The sequence below is a fragment of the Erythrolamprus reginae genome, chromosome 5 (assembly GCF_031021105.1).
Source record: "Erythrolamprus reginae isolate rEryReg1 chromosome 5, rEryReg1.hap1, whole genome shotgun sequence".
NCBI classification, from domain to species: Eukaryota; Metazoa; Chordata; class Lepidosauria; order Squamata; family Dipsadidae; genus Erythrolamprus; species Erythrolamprus reginae.
In genome coordinates, this window is record NC_091954.1 from 91,826,156 (window position 1) to 91,844,554 (window position 18,399).

The 18,399-nt window shown below is 38.4% G+C and overlaps 1 protein-coding gene across 5 annotated transcripts in view; it reads right to left on the bottom strand.

Moving 5' to 3' along the window:
- Positions 1-4,327: 4,327 nt before the first annotated feature.
- Positions 4,328-18,399, bottom strand: part of PLCH1 (phospholipase C eta 1) — a 196,950-nt gene continuing 182,878 nt past the window's right edge. For 2 of the 5 annotated variants that reach the window (XM_070753486.1, XM_070753484.1), the window contains exons 21-24: positions 15,453-15,532; positions 11,913-11,972; positions 11,008-11,374; positions 4,328-8,397 (exon numbers count right to left, since the gene is read on the bottom strand). In XM_070753486.1, the coding sequence (XP_070609587.1) occupies positions 6,371-8,397; positions 11,008-11,374; positions 11,913-11,972; positions 15,453-15,532 (2,534 nt within the window). In that variant the 3' untranslated portion in view covers positions 4,328-6,370. The remainder of the gene's footprint in view (positions 8,398-11,007; positions 11,375-11,912; positions 11,973-15,452; positions 15,533-18,399) is intronic. The other 3 variants (XM_070753487.1, XM_070753489.1, XM_070753488.1) reach the window with 3 other exon arrangements.

Sequence of the window (18,399 nt, forward strand, 5' to 3'; positions counted from 1 at the left end):
AAAAAGGAGAGTATAACCATAATAAGTTTAAAGGTAAAATTTACAGAGAGTTACAGAAGTCCATTATATTCCTTAATATACATATTATTACAGTAGTTCTATTCATGTTTCATTCTTAATTTAAATTCCAGTGACCATATTTATTATCTTTACCATGTATAACTTAACAAATCTAAGGAGGAGGTGGGGTAGGAAAGATTGTCTGCTTCGATAGCAGACATTGAGTTTAATGACTTGTCGTTTTTATTAAGCGGTGAAAGATAGGAAATGAGAATAGCAAAGTATGTAAGAATTGAAATTAAGATTGAGTTAGTTTTTTCCAATGATTGTGCGGGTACATCAGTAGAATTGAACTCAGACAGCTTTTGGATTACTTCGTATTCTAGATATCCATTGGTAGTGTTATGTCCTGATTTCAGTAGGATCAAGTATTCTGCATAAACATTTTATTTCATTTATTCAATTATATTGCTTCCAGATTGCTTAATTAGACTTTTGTGGCACCATGCTCCTCAAAATTAACTTTGCTTTGAAATTTTATGTCCTTTTTTATTTCCCAACAGAAGGTAGAAAAAAAAGCTTTTCATCAGGTGTCCTGGTCTTTTATCTTCTGGTCTCTTTAGTTGCAGACAATCCATTCTCTGTGCTAGACAAAGGAAAAAAAACCTTCACTGGCCCCTTTTGACAGATTTATATATTATTCATACCCAATATGTCCCCAATGACTGCTCCTTCACATTTAGTGTCTATTTTATCTTTCTTTCCCAAGTGTAAATCTTTTACCTTTTTTTTTGTAAAGCCAAACTGCAGCTGCTCTTTTAAGTTCTATTAGACATTTATATAATTATACTTTAAAAAAATGTTGTCCTGCTTTTATGGATCTAGTCTGCCCTTCTTGTCTCGTGTTTGATTTCTGAACTAGACCCCATCATTTATTTTTTTTATGATAAAAAATGGTACAGTAATGTTATATAGAAAATAAACAAATAGTAATCAACAATGATGAATTGCAATTTTCTAAATTAAAATTGCATTTGCCAGTAGGAAAGTAGACATGACGTGCTTCAAAAGGAGAATCCATTAAAAACAAAATGATGGAAATATGTTAATAACTACATTTATCTGCATAATTACAGACTTTAAAATGTTTCATTTTAAACCATAAATGGCCAGAAACAGCCATAAATGTTCTTCTATTAAAATTAATTTCCTCTTTGTAAAAGTAAATTGTTTCAGAGTTGGCATTTCAGGGGCTTACTTTTTGTTAACTGAGCAGTTGCCTATCACACAAGTTTTCCCGATCTGTGACTCAGTCACAAACCTGCTACTTTAGCAAAACAAAATATTTTTGTCATAGCCCCATCAGAGCCCGTTTTGGAGGAGGAAGAGTTGGAACTGGGACCATTTGATGGGGAATGGCGTGTCGCTTTTGGCATGTTTGAAGAGGTTAGGGGCTGAGGACGATGCTGTCCGAGGCCCCTCAGCATTGGGAGAGGTGGTCATCCAGGCAGAGAGCTGACTGTCCTCAGAGAGGATTGGCTGCTGACAGGCAGTGGCAATATTATTATATATTATATTATATTATAATTATATTTATTAGATTTGTATGCTGCCCTCTCCGAAGACTCGGGGCAGCTCACAACAACATAAAACAGTATACAAATCCAATTTAAAAAAATACAATTTAAAACCCTTTTAATAAAATGATCACACAATCCAATCAAACCATACACCAACCTTGATAATTGGGGGGGGGGGGGTGTTAATTTCCCCATGCCTGGCGGCAAAGATGAGTTTTTAATAACTTACGGAAAGCGAGGAGAGTGGGGGCAGTCCTAATCTCTGGGGGGAGTTGGTTCCAGAGGGCTGGGGCCACCACAGAGAAGGCTCTTCCCCTGGGTCCTGCCAGATGACATTGTTTTGTCGATGGGACCTGGAGAAGGCCAACTTTGTGGGACCTAATCGGCCTCTGGGATTTGTGCGGCAGAAGGTGGTCTCGGAAGTATTCTGGTCCAATGCCATGTAGGGCTTTATAGGTGATAACCAACACTTTGAATTGAGACTGGAAATTGATTGGCAGCCAGTGCAGGCAATGATATGCAGCAGATCCCCTCCGATAAGGAACGGGCTTCCCCCACTCGATCCAAGGGCATAGAGAGTGGAGCACAGGCAAGTTCAGAGAAGGGCTGCAAGGCTACTTAGGAAAAGATTGTTGCATCCCTCCTCACGAGAAATAGCTGGAGTAGATTGACAAGGCAGTCCTTCTCAAATACTGGAGTGCACCCCCCATGGAGTGACGCCAGAGGGGCACATGTGACTCCAGGGAACATGCGTGGTCCCTCTCAATCAACTGTCCCAGATGGGGAGTGTTTTCCCAGTTGTATGCTGCTCTGAGCCTGGAAGAGAAGGTGGCCAGGCGGGGTGGGTTGGCTGTGTGGATTCTTGAGGTTCTCGGAAATGCCGCAGTAGTCATGAACGGCATGGCGAACCCGCTGCTGGACAAGGCGGAACATTCTCTGCAGCTGGGTGAAAGTTTTGAACGGCACCCTAAAGCCTCCTTCCACACCATTCGCTGTGAGTGCCTGGCAGAGGCGGCACTTATGGGCCAGTCCAGCGATCTGAAAACACTGGCTTAAGCTGGCCTGGCCCCATGTCAAAAGCGGGCCCTAACCACGGTAGCCTATGTCTGCCTAACCAAAAACAGGCTCCTATGAGAGTTCAGTGTGACTTACTCCCAGGTAAGTGGGTAGAGCAGCCTTCCCCAGCCATTAGTTTTCTTGCAGCTTGTAATAAGTAAAATAATAAATATTAACACTAAATTTCCATTGGGGCCCAGATCAGAAAGCTGGGGGCACCTGAAATGTTTGCTTCTTCCTGGGGGGGGGGGGGCAGAAAATACAGTGATACCTCGTCTTACAAATGCCTCGTCATACAAACTTTTCGAAATACAAACCTGGGCTTTAAGATTTCTTTTGCCTTTTCTTACAAACTATTTTCACCTTACAAACCCACTACCGCCACTGGGATGCCCCACCTCTGGACTTCCATTGCCAGCCAAAGCACCCGTTTTTGTGCTGCTGGGATTCCCCTGAGGCTCCCCTCCATGGGAAACCCCACCTCCGGACTTCCGTGTTTTTGTGATGCTGCAGGGGAATCCCAGCAGCACAAAAACGGGTGCTTCGCTGGCAACGGAAGTCTGGAAGTGGGGTTTCCCATGGAGGGGACCCTCAGGGGAATCCCACCAGTGCAAAAACGGGCGGTTTGGCTGGCAAAAGGGGTGAATTTTGGGCTTGCACGCATTAATGGCTTTTCCATTGATTCCTATGGGAAACATTGTTTCATCTTACAAACTTTTCACCTTAAGAACCTCGTCCCGGAACCAATGAAGTTTGTAAGACAAGGTATCACTGTAATTGAGAAGCACTGACTTAAGAACAAGCCATGGGAAATTAGTCTTTGCCAAGAAGAGGTTTTTGTTTTGACTTACATATCGTTCAACTTTGAGTTGTGCCTTTTGCCTTGCCCTGCCTTGTCTTGCCCTGAGGACTGCCTTTTGTCTTCTGCCTTGACTTTGCCTTGTGATCTATAGTTTGCCTCACAGACATGTTAAAAATATAAATAATATGCAGGTTTATTGCAACCTGCAGCATGGCTTATGCACTGCTTATGCATACCGTATTTTTCAGAGTATAAGATGCACCTTAGTTTGTGGGGAGGAAAAAAGGGAAAAGAATCTGCTTACCAGGTATTCATTGCTTACCAAGCAATGAAAAAATAACCCTACAAAGATCAGGTATGGAATACATTCTTGGAAGAGAGTAACAATGAAAGAGCTTGCAAACCGATAAGAGCTGGGAACATCGTTAGCATGTGGTTAGGGCTGGAAAGAAACGTACTCAGAGCAAGTCAGAGGGCCAAAGGATGTAAAAGCTTGCCAATAAAGTTATATAAGAGTGTTGTGTAATGGAGGAGTGTCTAAAGAGAGGGAAGTCAAAAGAAGGGATATAGAAAGATGTATACATATAAGGCATATTGTATTTGGAAATTACCTTTGTGGTATGGATATTTATCCTATCCCCACCTTTTTCTTTTATTATTCTTCGGGACGCCTGTTAATTGATCTCACAAGTTCCCAAATCCAATTTAAATATGTAAACGCTGACCCACAGACACACACAAATAGACTTCAAAGTTACATTAATACCCATTTTGTGAATTGGAAATAGTATTTCCCATGAATAAAGGTCTGTAAATAACAACTGCCTTCCAATTATAAACTTTCATTTACTTGACACCGTTACTCTACTTCATAGCTCAGAAGCATATATTTGGGTATTACAAATTTATTTTAAGGTTTTCCTTTCATGAATACAAATAATATCCTATGTTACAAAAGAGGTGTACATACCTTTTACACTGAACAAAATTTCTCATTACACAATGCAGATGAAGCTGCTAAAACACTGCTACATAATATTGAGGTGACTCTCCTTCCACCCTTAGCATTAACTAGATAGTAAAAGCCCTTGTCTCAAATCCGCAGCAAGATAAAGATTTTTTGTTTCTATGTGTGAAATTATAATGTTATTGCATACCACTTTGCTACTGCATTTTAAGTACATTCATAGCCAAATACAGAAAATAAATACATGAATAGCAAAAATTCTTCAACCTCACCTTTAGGTCAAAGGAAATAGAAACTGCTCACAGAAAAGTTTGGGAAGACATAACACCCAAACTTATATAGACCCTTCCTCATACAGTATTCTAGAAATCGGGTATTAGAAAACTATAATTTGTTACCAAATTCCAATTTCAGCAATTGGCTAATTCTGCTTCACGTAAAACAAAACTATACAAATGAGGAAAGATAAAACAATATAGGAAGAACTTGTAGCATGCTGTTGCTAGGAAATTAAGTAATATTACATCTGTATTGATTTCTGTGAACAGATTATTTAATTAACATGAAATTTAAAATTGAAATTGTGATGGTGGTTTTTTGTGGGCTACATAATTCTAGCCATACTTTTATATAGTTGTACATTATGAACATGTCCTTTAAGAAGGAGATGCTTCTTAAAAACCACCGATCTTCAATAAAGCTGTGACAAGAGTAATAATATGAATAAGGTATTTCTGTCTAAAGGTTAAAGCAGCCACATCCTTTGGAGTGCTCACTATTCAGTTGTTTGAAGGTACAAATGCAACAGTGACACTATTTCAACTCGGGCTACTCTGTAGAGATGGTTTGGATCCTGTCTTCAAAGTTAATGTGTGAACCAGCTAGAGCAGGGGTGACAAACTCGTGTCACATTGTTGTCACACGATTATCGTCACTTAAAGCCAGTATATCATAGGCCATGAATTTGACACGTCTGTGCTAGAGGATGCAGCTGCTTTAATGCTTTGAGCTTTGCAAAGCAACTTTGTCAACTGCTTTGCTGGATCTTCTTTTTATCTCATTATCAACAACCCCTCCCCCCCCCCCCCCCCGCCAATTCAACTCATGACCTCTTCGACATCACAGCACCACTTCATTTAAATAGCCATTGAAAGAAGCACGAATCTTTACATCAATCCAGAGGATATTCTTTGGAACAATATCCACTATTTACTGTGCTCTAACATAGCGGTATCAAAACAATCAAATATCTACAAAGAAATGATACAAAAACAAGTCACATAACTCCTTAATCACACTAACTCACACTTGTATTGCTGAAAACAATTAAGGGAAGAACTGGATTTCTTGGGAGTCTTGTTGAAATAAATAAAGCAGCAGCAACAGAAGAAGAAACAGGATACACAATCCAACAAATTAATAAAATAAACACTGCAAAATTTGTAAAGAAGAAAATTTCTGCAGTTTATGGAAGAACGTTCTGTTCCACTCAGTGTGGGAAATTTAGTATTATCTAATAAATATGGAAGTTTTGAAATTTAAATTTAGGCTATCTTACATTTTGCTTAATCTGGAAAAGGCAGTAAATTTAAATATGTAATTCTTCAGGGAGAGAATTATATGATGGATGATAATTAACTCTAAAAATCTGTAGTAGCTGAAAAATGCAGCAAACATAGCATTCCCTAGCTGTAACAAATTCTGTTGCATATGGTTGTAGACTGGATAGCAGAATTCACTTCATGTAGAAAGCAAGAAATTTTCAAAAAGGAAAACAAATACATGACATGTTGCCACAACTATTTACATAAACATTTATCAGAATGGACACACTAATTAATTACACGATTCAAGCAGTACCAAAAAAAATCTGAGTAATTAAAAGGCTAATTGGTTCACTGCTTACTGATAATCCTTCATTCAGCGACAAAGCTTGTAAACAATGAAGATATACATTTTTACAATTTATAGTCTTAGGAGAAAATAGATTTCTGGTTTGTCATCTTCATTTGGCTTGGTCTCTAAAAGGGAGTCATCTGTACAAAACCGGTCACTGTACCCAAATTGCAAAGATGAGCAGGCACCTTCTGGGACCCCCCTGCGTTCTAGGTCATCTGAATTGAAGTTATCTAGATAGCTTGCTATGTAAGATCCAGTAGAATGCCTATTGATGATATGAGGCGGTACTGGGGGCTTATTTCGAAGGACTATGTCTGTTACATTACTGCTAACATTAGAAGGTTTTTGTTTATTGGCTTCTTGTCGTCCCTTGGCACGGCTAGCAATATTTCTCACTCTACTCTGACTTCTGGATGAGAGTTTTCTGACCAGCGTTTTTGGGCAGTCATCGATCTGTTTAGAACAAAATGACTGGCAACTCTCTTCTTGATCAAAAGACACAAGTTTCCGCAGTTGTTCGGTCAGAATGTCTGTAGTTGATGGTTTCTTGGCCTTGAGAGTGGCCACCATATTGTCTCTCATACCAGATGTAATAAAACCTCTGCTAATGTATTTGTACTTGCTCTCAAAATTGCATGAGATATCTTCTGAGGTTAAGTCACCAAGACTTTTCGATTTACAAGGGCTGTGTTGCTTTTGAGCTCCAGGATAGGGTGAAGGCAGAACATTTTTGGGCTTAAGAGCAGCAGTGATGTTGGTTGATTGAGGAACGTTTAACAATTCATTTTGTGCATCTGAAATTTTCAAACAATTATTGTACAAAAGTTCAAACGTCTGCTGACGTGGGTATGGAAAATACTGATTCTTATCATTGTTAAACTTTAAACCTTCAGCTAGGTTTTCACTGTGAAAGTCCACGCTCTTTAGGGGTTCACATATAGTTTTGTTATAGTATAGTGTATCCTGACTATGCTTAAGTTTCAGAGGAGAAGCAACTTGGCTCATATCTTCTATCTTATATTCAAAAGCAGTTATCAAGAGGTCTTGTAATTCCCCATCAATTTCCATTAGGCTGCTACCTGTAGAATTTGCACAAGTGACTGGGACAACTATGGTATTCTCTATGTCAGAAGTAAAGGAGTTGCTATTGCTGAGAAATTCCCAGCTTGTTCCACACTTTCTTTTAGGGTTTGCTTTCTGCATGTTGACAGGTGAAATATACGAAGTGTGTTTGGCACCATCATTTATGCAACTGCCTTTTGCATCCTGCGTATCCTTGCAAACAGATCTATTCATTAATGCAGGCTGAAAAACTGGAGAAAGAGAAGCCTCCTGGATAATTGTGTACAGAGGACACCCTGTTGTCTTAGGGGTGGATATTATGGTATTTTCTGCTCTTGAACCAGTTGAACAAGCTGCTACAGCTGATTTTAAGTTTAAGGATTTATCATCCAAAATGATGCTTTGTTCATTCAGTGATGTACCTGGTAGGTGTATGGACTTTAGATCATTGTTCTCTTTATTAATATCAGAAGGAATTGAAACAAGAGTTAAGTCAGTTGAGCCACTTGTAACATCAACTTGATCTATCAGCTTTGAAATAGAATTATCCCTTTCTCTCTCGTCAACCAGAGAGACATCATTAATCAGACAAGAAATGTCACTATCTGGGATAGATGGTGTACAATTAAACCCACACACATTGGTTATTGTTGTATTTAAAATTGTTTGGGATTCCATGTTAGATTTTTCATCTGCTATCTTCTGCTTTTCTTTGCAAAATGCAGCTGTCTCCAAAGTTTTTGGATCCATGCAGTCTATGTCTTCATGTTTTTTTCTTTCAGGATCTTCCTTTACATGAACAAATTCATTGGGAAAATTACTTTTCCAATACTCAGTGGAGAAATAGGTTTCAGCTATCCCAATTGCAAAGTTTAGGCTTTCTCCTTTTTCATCAGAACAAAGGGTACCACATGTACCAGACTTGGGTACATCTTTCTTAAGCAGGTATGTAAAAGATGGATTTTTCTCAGAAGAGGTGATGGTTTTCTTTACATTTGTACAATCCTCACTTGTATTGTTTCTGCTTTCTGCTAAATCAACCCAAAAAGAGAACACAAAAAAAAAATTGTTATAAATATTATATTACTTTCTTAAGATTCATTTATCCACAGAGAAATGGAGAATGTAAAATCAGTCACAGTTGTGGAAAAGAAATTAATTTTGTGAGTGTACATTTACTATAAATTATCCATGTGATGTGAAGAAATGGGAAAAATATACAATGGGTGGCACTTCACTGAAGTTTTTCTTCAATGCTTTATTACATCACTGCAATCATGATGTAATATTTGTATAAAGAAAGTCAATGAGGTATCATAATCCAGACATGTAGAATTACCTTCAGCTGTATTCCTATTCAGATTTGTACTATAAAGGAGCATGACAAACAAAGACAGAATAAAATAGCTCTGTTAAAACACCATCTGCAACAAGAGGCATATTTATCAGAACTCTTGAATGAAATACCGAAAATGTGCACTCTGTTCAACAGCAAGATTCTTGTATTGCTAATATATAAATATTTTCTTTTCCCTTTACCTCTAATATAATTTAAAATATAGTCTAGACTTTCAAGGTTATTTAAAGCAGACTGCTCTTTATAACCATTGTGAATTACCAAATACTTGGCTTCAATATGGAGGCGAAACTTTATTGCTGTGATAAGAGCAATCTGTGATGGAAGTAAAATGGAGAATAAAACATTGGTTCAACCCTGAGCAGAGACTAAGACAAGAATTTATGATGTTCCTTGATTGTTTAAAGTATTGATGGATTAATATACAATGAATGCTTGTGGTTAACCAGGCTGTTTCTTCTATGATTTGCAATGAATATTAGCCAGACTATATAATGTAAAAGGAAATATGGATCTGAAAATTAAACTTGACCAACATAGCCACAACTGACACATAAACTGGAGTAAAAATTGCAAGTTGTTTAAATACAACGAGAAAAATTGGAGCAGGTAGGTGAATTTGTACACTTTGAGAGAATGTTTAGTAAAGATGATGAAGTGGAAACATTTTAAGACATACAAATGCTGGTAAAAAGATAATGGATGGTAGTGGATAATGGAGGTAGTTGGAGCATACTTCTGTCCATTATTTTATATGGTATTAAGAGTTAGATATGGCAGTAGGGATATAAAAATAAGTTGAATGCAGTAGAAATGGCATATTTAAAATGTTAAAACAAAACAAGATGGATTCAAGAATGAATAGTTAATGAATGAATCAATGTGGATTGATTAGAAAAAAGTAGGACTAATATGGACGAAGTGCAATTAAGCAATTTGGTCATATAGAGAGAATGAATGAGGATCATATTTCAAAACAAATTATTATTATTATTATTATTATTATTATTATTATTATTATTATTTATTAGATTTGTATGCCGCCCCTCTCCGAAAACTCGGGGCAGCTAACAACAATAAAAAAGACAATGTAAACAAATCTAATATTAAAAATAATCTAAAAAACCCCAATTTAAAGAGCAATCATACATACAAGCATACCATGTATAAATTCTATAAGCCTAGGGGGAAGGGAAAATTTCAATTCCCCCATGCCTGACGACAAAGGTGGGTCTTAAGGAGCTTGCGAAAGGCAAGGAGGGTGGGGGCAACTCTGATATCTGGGGGGTGCTGGTTCAAGAGGGTCGGGGCCGCCACAGAGAAGGCTCTTCTCCTGGGTCCCACCAAACAACATTGTTTAGTTGACGGGACCCGGAGAAGGCCAACTCTGTGGGACCTAACCGGTCGCTGGGATTCGTGTGGCAGAAGGCGGTCCCAGAGATATTCTCCAAATATAAGAAGGAGTAAGTAGTAAGAAGAAGAAGGAAGAGGAGAAGAGTAAGACTAGTGATTGCATGGAGTTAATGAGACTTTCAAAAAAGAGAGAGGTAAGAAATTTACAGAACAAAAAGCAATGAATTGATATACGGTGTTCCCTCGATTTTCGCGGGTTCGAACTTCGCGAAAAGTCTATACCACGGTTTTTCAAAAATATTAATTAAAAAATACTTCGTGGTTTTTTCCCCTATACCACGGTTTTTCCTGCCCGATGACATCATATGTCATCGCCAAACTTTTGTCTGCCTTTAATAAATATTTTTTTAAATAAACTTTAATAAATAACCCTGGTGAGTAATAATCTAAATGGTTGCTAAGGGGATGGGAAATTGCATTTTAGGGGTTTAAAGTGTTAAGGGAAGGCTTGTGATACTGTTCATAGCCAAAAATAGTACGGTATATTTATTTCCGCATCTCTACTTCGCGGAAATTCGACTTTCGTGGGCGGTCTCGGAACGCATCCCCCGCGAAAATCGAGGGAACACTGTAGTGGAAACAAAGATGGTTGGAGAGATACAATAAACAAAGTTGGTTGTTTAGAATTTAGAATTAGTGAGATTCCCATTCCTATCTTGAATTTAATTTATTTTGCTTGGTACTCACCACTTTTTTGGGCCACTGCCTTGTTTCAAAAGCAAATGGCATGTTAGGTATACAATGAGATGCAGTGTTCGTGTATACATATCTGTACATCCTGCTAGACTAAGTTTCAAGCAACAAACACAGAACTGACTTGATCAAAAGGTCAAAAATTCTCAAAATTATTATCCTGAAAGTGGGAACTCACCAGATGTACTTTCACTTTTGGTAACTTCAACTACTCTACTAACATCCTGGTCTGGTGGTGGCAACCCTGCCAGGAGATATTTTCCAACAGGCATGGAGATGGGACGCAATTGTAGACTTCTGCTTGTTTGCCTGAAACCTTCTTCCTTCTCTTTCAAGTCCAAAGTATCAGATACACTTTCCTTAAGGTCTGTGGTCTCCTGAAAGCCCATTTTGCTTTTCTTCCTGCCCTTGGCTGGAGCGCTGGCTGTGCGTCGAAGGAATCGGTCCCCGAGTGACCTTTTTCGGATATAATTAGCGCTGTTTTCCACGGAATTATGTTTGGAGTTCTTATTAAAAAGCCCTCGAAGTCCTATTAGTTGCTTGTTCTGGAAAATAAGAAAGAAAAAGAAAATGGGAGAGGAGATAATATCTAGAGATTTGGGATGGTGGGGAAAGGAATGGCCTGTTTTACATAAAGAACTTCTACATTGCCGTATTTGCACACATTATCTGAGCAGTGACTGATACGAAAATCCCAAGCAAATCAAAGAAAGCCATCAAATGAAGCAAGTCCACATCTAGCTCATCCAAAAAAAGGTGAAGCTCACCATGAGTTCATGCATGTGTAAGGAGGGAAAAAAAGGCAGCCTGCCTCGAAGCAAAAGAGGTTTTATAAGACACTTCCTAATTGCATATGACAAGCTTGCGAGACATTTCCTTGGGTGAGAAGCTAGCCTGGCCCCAAAGCATGTTATTTTTATCACACAGGACCTTCGAAGCAGCAGCACAAACTTTCAAATGCTTGATGAGCAATAAAGCACTATGGCAGTAAGAGATCATGCGATTCAGAAAGCCTCCAAAAAGGGAGGAGGGATGGTAAAAGCATCTAGCCGGTGCAAAATTGCATGCTAAATTAAAAGCTACCTTTGTGGCTCCTAGAAAATGCATGATAGTGTAACTGGGATTGAGGATTAAAGGACTCCACTGAAAGGCAAAAAAAAAAAAAAGTAGAAACGTCAAACTCAATTTATCTGAATCAGAAGACAATGCATACGTTAGGTCCCACAGAGTGGATCTTCTCCGGGTCCCGTCAACCAAACAATGTCGTTTGGCGGGGCCCAGGGGAAGAGCCTTCTCTGTGGCGGCACCGGCCTTCTGGAACCAACTCCCCCCAGAGATTAGAATTGCCCCCACCCTCCTTGCCTTTTCCCCCTAGGCCTTTACAATTTTATGCATGGTATGTCTGTATGTATGATTGGTTTTTATAATAATGGGTTTTTAACTGTTTTTAGTATTGGATTATTGTTATACTGTATACTGTTTTATTACTGTTGTTAGCCGCCCCAAGTCTGCGGAGAGGGGCGGCGTACAAATCCAATATATATATACAGTGTTCCCTCGCTTTTCGCAGGGGATGCGTTCTGAGACGGCCCGCGAAAGTCGAATTTCCGCGAAGTAGAGATGCCAAAGTAAATACACTATTTTTGCCTATGAACAGTATCCCAAGCCTTCCCTTAACACTTTAAACCCCTAAATTGCAATTTTCCATTCCCTTAGCAACCATTTAGATGATTACTCACCATGTTTATTTATTAAAGTTTATTTAAAAAAATATTTATTAAATGCAGACAAAAGTTTGGCGATGCCATATGACGTCATCGGGTGGGAAAAACCGTGGTATAGGGGAAAAACCTGCAAAGTATTTTTTAATTAATATTTTTGAAAAACCGTGGTATAGACTTTCCGCGAAGTTCGAACCCGCGAAAATCGAGGGAACACTGTATATGTATGTATGTATGTATGTATGTATGTATGTATGTATGTATGTATGTAAGTAAGTAAGTAAGTAAATAAAATATAGTAAATTATTACTACAGAAAAATGGCAGAGCTGCTTTTGACATTCCACTGCCTCCTTCAGATGGACAAGTCCAACTGAATGTAACAACCAACTTGATAGTCCTCACTAAGTTCATTTGGTGACTCTTTTACATTACAATGGCACTTATGGCCATTTTTCACACTTACAACCATTGCGGCATCCCTGTGGTCATATGCTCAAAATTTGGATGATTGGCAACTACGGTAACTCATATTTATGACGGTTGCCGTGGTCCACGACTATGTGATCCCCTTTTGCAACCTTCGGACAAGCAAAGCCAATGGGGAAGTCGCGTTCACTTAACAAACATGTTACTAACTTAACAACTGCAGTGATTCACTTGACAACTATGGGAAGAAAAGTCGTAAAATGGGGCAAGGCTCACTTAACAAATTTGTCACTTAGCAACAGAAAGTTTGAGCTCAATTGTGATAAGTCGAGGACTACCTCTGCAGCCTTCCTATTAAGATTTCTACTTCCTTTAAAGTAACATAGGTTACTCTCCCACCCTCTGTCAGTTACTGCCCGAAAATAAAGGCGACAACTCACGAAGGACCAAGTCAGAGAATCCTTTGCACAACAGTTACATCCCTAGCAATCCTTGGCGTGGCTATAAATAGCTAATGGGTAACACAAAGTTTTTTGGCTAATCTCTGTTTTCAGAGCATTCTAACAAACAGAGAACGAGAGGCTTCAGGGGACATTTCCGAACATATCCTCAGGTTTGAAATACCCATCTATTTTGTATACTTCTTTGAATAATGATCCAAGTCAAGAATCAGAGTTCTAGATTCCTGGAGCAATAATACAGGGGAGTGCACGAAGCAAAAGGAAGAAAAGCTCTTCAAAACAAGAAACCAAGAGGTAGCTCTCTCTCTCTCTCTGTCTCTCACTCTCTGTCTCTGTCTCTCTCTGTCTCTCTCTGTCTCTGTCTCTGTCTCTCTGTCTCTGTCTCTCTCTCTGTCTCTCTCTCCCCCATTTTTAAGGGGATAAGGGAAAAATAAGGAAAAGGAGGGCAATGATTACTAACATCAGCACTTAGCTAATTCAATGGAATAGGCTGTTCAATGAAGCAAAGAGTCCCATGATGTGAAACAGATTACCGGTAATGAGTGCATCCTAGAAAAATGTACTGATTTTATCCAATTAGAGAGGGCCTCTTTTGCACATTGCAATGCTGCAAAGTATTTTTTGTTGGTTTACAAAACTGAAATTGGCTGAAATGTGGTACAATTATTGTCACAATGGCTAGAGAATTTCTGGTTCTTCTTCCCTCTTGAATCACTAAAAATAAAGTTGCTTGGAACAATTAAAACTGCATATGTGGGCATCAAGATCATGAAACTAAATGCAAAAAGTAGGTTATTCCCAAATCATAGGTTGAATTCGGATGCAATGGTAACCCTTTACTGAACCCACAGTTAGGATCAGATGAATTTATTGAATAAATAATAAACCAAAAGAGCCAAATGTGACATATAATCCTGAAGTTCAGTTTGATTTATAGCCCGTGAACTTCTAGTCTGAGATTTACCTAGGCTGTCGTCTTAACAATAAATCAGAGTTCAGAATTACTGAACTTTCCTAAATATTGTCAGAAAAGACAATCAATAGTTTATACTGTCTTTTATAAATACAATTGCTTGCAATTGCTTTGCAATGATAGCAACTCAAATATCTTAAATATTGCTGCCAGGGACACAGAATATCAAAGTCATTTCAATTTCTTATTTGCAAATTAATGCCCTCAACTGACCAGGGTTTCAGATGGGAGTCTTTTGTAACTGACTTAGAAATGCCAAAAATTGAACATAGGATTATATCTGCATGATATGAGATGAGCATCTCTATTGGTTCTATGGCCCTAAGCAACTAAAATACTCTTTCATAACAGAAACGGAGAAAAAGCAGTTTGCAAAAAATAAATTCTTTGCCATTTTAAAACTTAATCTAAGTTTTAAAATTCTCCAAGTTCAGAAACAGTAATAAGAGAACAGCAGTAGCTTTGCTTTAAAATTGATTAAAACTAAGCAATTACCAATAAAAGCAACAAATTCTGGTGAAGAAGTATTTTTGCAGTTCAATGAGAAATGAGTGCTAAATGAGCCCAGCTATTAGGTAACTCCCTATTTTTTCTTATTAATCCCAAAATGGGAGGGATCAATATAATTTTTTAAATAAAGAGATAGGTGTGATAAAAAAGTAAGTAGGAAAAATGTTCCCATAAATATTTGGGCACAGTAATTTATCCAATCTAAGGAAAGTAGCATTAATATATAATTAATGTCATTTACTTGCCTTATAAGCACAAATGACAATTTGTGGTTTTGAAACTTAAGTCTGATGTCCTCCAGAAATATTGCGAGTGCCAATATATCTGAAGATGGCACTAGTGAAAGCAATTGTGTATTAAGTATTTTAAAAAAAACTCAGTCCAAACTTGAACATTCTTCAGACATTTGTACTTTTAAACCAGAAAGCTGAAGTTGTAGCTTAAATCTGTAGTTAATCAACAGGTGCTCTTTCATTATCAAATGTTAATCTTAACTGTTCAGTATGTAGAACTGAATACTTATCTCTTACCTTTCCATAAATTTCACTGATGGTTATATGAACAAAAATTGATGCTTCAGTCAGTCCTTCTAAGTAAACATGACGATAACCTGGTGAAGGTGAACATCATCAGAAATGGTGTGTTTCATAGTTAAGATGCTATCCTACAATGTTATACATAGAATAGTTCACACATGATGCTAGACTAGATTAAAAGAAGGTTGGGTATACATTCTGCTAGAGAGAAATTCCCTGGAGATGAGCTCCAGCACAAATCCAAAAGCTCAGAAGACTAAACCTCTGATCCCAGTGACCGACCCAGATTGGATCCTGCAACATTATCCTGGGACATATACATTTATATTTGTCTTCATTATGAAGGTTTGGTTCAGGGGTGCTATGGGAACTCAGGCACTATCTGTGTATATGGAATAAAGCTAGTGCATCAAATGAATCCATAACATGATTTGGTGGTTTCACATCACATGTTACAGTCCTACCTACTTTTGCCAGCCATGGCAAAATAATAAAGGACACAGATTATCTCAGGGACCGCCTTCTGCTGCACGAATCCCAGCGACCAGTTAGGTCCCACAGAGTTGGCCTTCTCCGGGTCCCATCAACTAAACAATGCCACTTGGCGGGCTCCAGGGGAAGAACCTTCTCTGTGGTGGCCCCGACCCTCTGGAACCAACTCCCCCCAGAGATTAGAATTGCCCCTACCCTCCTTGCCTTTCGGAAGCTACTTAAAACCCACCTCTGCCGCCAGGCATGGGGGAATTGAGATTCCCTTTCCCCCTAGGCCTTTACAATTTTATGCATGGTATGTCTGTATGTATGTTTGGTTTTTTTATATTAATGGGTTTTTAATCGTTTTTAGTATTGGATTATTATTGTACGCTGTTTTATGATTGCTCTTAGCCGCCCCGAATCTTTGGAGAGGGGCGGCATATAAATCCAATAAATAATAATAATAAAACAAAGACTAGAGGATAGGAAAAAATGAACTGAGAAAAATTTCAGACTTATCTTGCATGTGTGAGAGTCTGTTGTTTTTTTAAAAAAAACAACAAACTACTGTACTATTGGAAAAGTATGTTTTTAGCTAAACTAGGTTAACAATCAGGAGTTTCAGCCACTTTTTTATTCTGATTAAGCTTGACTTAATGAGATTAAACTCTCCAAAATTGAACGGAGGATAGAACTACCGTATTTTTCAGAGTATAAGATGCACCAGAGTATAAGACCCATCTTAGTTTTGGGGGAAGAAAATAGGGGGAAAATCTACCTAGCAGGTATTCATCTAGCTAGTGTCCTTAGTCCATTCAGCTTCAGCACATTATTTTATCCCCTGATTAGAGCTAAAAAAAACCTTTTTCAGAGGAAGGAGGAATGAAAATAAGCCTGCAAAGACTTAAGAGAATTTTCAGTCTCTTTTAGGGAGTAAAAGGTCTTATACTCCAAAAATACGGTACTTGTTCTATAAGGAAAGAAAATATTTTCATTTTGCAGAGAATTGAAAGATACCATAAGTGTTTGAAAAACCTGCAATCTGATGCAGATTCTTCCTGTAAACTGGTAAGCAATCCTGCTATTTTCTAGATGTTACTCTACAACCTCCAGATAGTATATCTAATAGTACAAGGCAAGGGAATAAGTGCAAAAAATAGAGGTTAAGCTTAAATACTTGTTTTAGTTGTTAGAGGTATACCCCACCTTTTGTGCAGGAGCACAAGGCAGGAGTTCTTTCCTATTTTTTCCTCCACAATTGTCAACCTGTGAAGTAGATTGATTTGAGAAAGATTGCCCAAAGTCATCTAGTGTGCTTCTGTCCCTAAGTTCAGTATTCTAAGTCTTGGCACACACACCCCCAAAAAATTCCTGTGAAAAGTCCTGTGGCGATGGGTGAGGGATAAAGCAGCAGGTGTGGATACACTGGGAACTGCAGCTGTGGATCTGCACAGAGGCGACTCAGGTCTATGATAGATGTCAAGGTCCTCTTTGAATATAATGGACGAACATCAGTATTCTAATAACTATGCCACAATAGTCTGAACTAAACTGTATACCTGGAAATAGGAATTCTGGTTGGAAAGAACGTCCGCGCTGATTTTACAAATCAGAAGAGAAAAGACAAACTAGATTATTGGTATTAATATTTACATTGTTCAACATTTATCCAATGAATAGACTTTACTAAAGAATATTATCAATAGATCTGGAATCCCAATCTCAAATAGCTTAAAAGGCTGCACTATATTACCGTGTTTCCCCAAAAATAAGACACTGTCTTATATTAATTTTTGCTCCAAAAGTTGTGCTACGTCTTATTTTCGGGGGGTGCCTTATATTTCTCAAATAAGACAAATTCACAGGCAGAAAAGCTGACACCCCCAAAGAAAGTGTACCGTACGGTACACTGATTATGGTATGGTACCTGTCAGTATGGCACCCACACACACAAACGACGGCACTTATATGGTACAACAGTATACTCCCGCTATTGCAGCTTCCGGCCACCAGAGGAACTACAATCTACACTGTAGTGGAGACTGTAATGGCGGTGAGATAGCAGCAGATTGTGTCTGTTGTACTGGACGGTACAAAGCGATGGAAGGGGCCAGCAGGGGTGCCACATTATTACGGTACCGCTAAGAACAGCTTTGAATGGTACCGTATGTTTTTCCACCGTACCGTATGTAAACTTGACTATGCCTTATTTTTTGGGGGTGCCTTATATTAGCAAATTCTGCAAAACCTCTGACATGCCTTACTTTCGGGGTACATCTTATTTTTGGGGAAACAGGGTAGTGAAACTATTTTCACTCCAATCAGCTCACAGGATTAGGTCCTTCTTAGGTTTAGTTTTCCATCTCAGCAAGGGCAATGTTTTTTCTTCGTTTGCTCTACAAACTTTCTTCCTCTCAAGTATTTAAGAGATACCAGGAACATCATTAGAGTTTCTCACACCACAGAC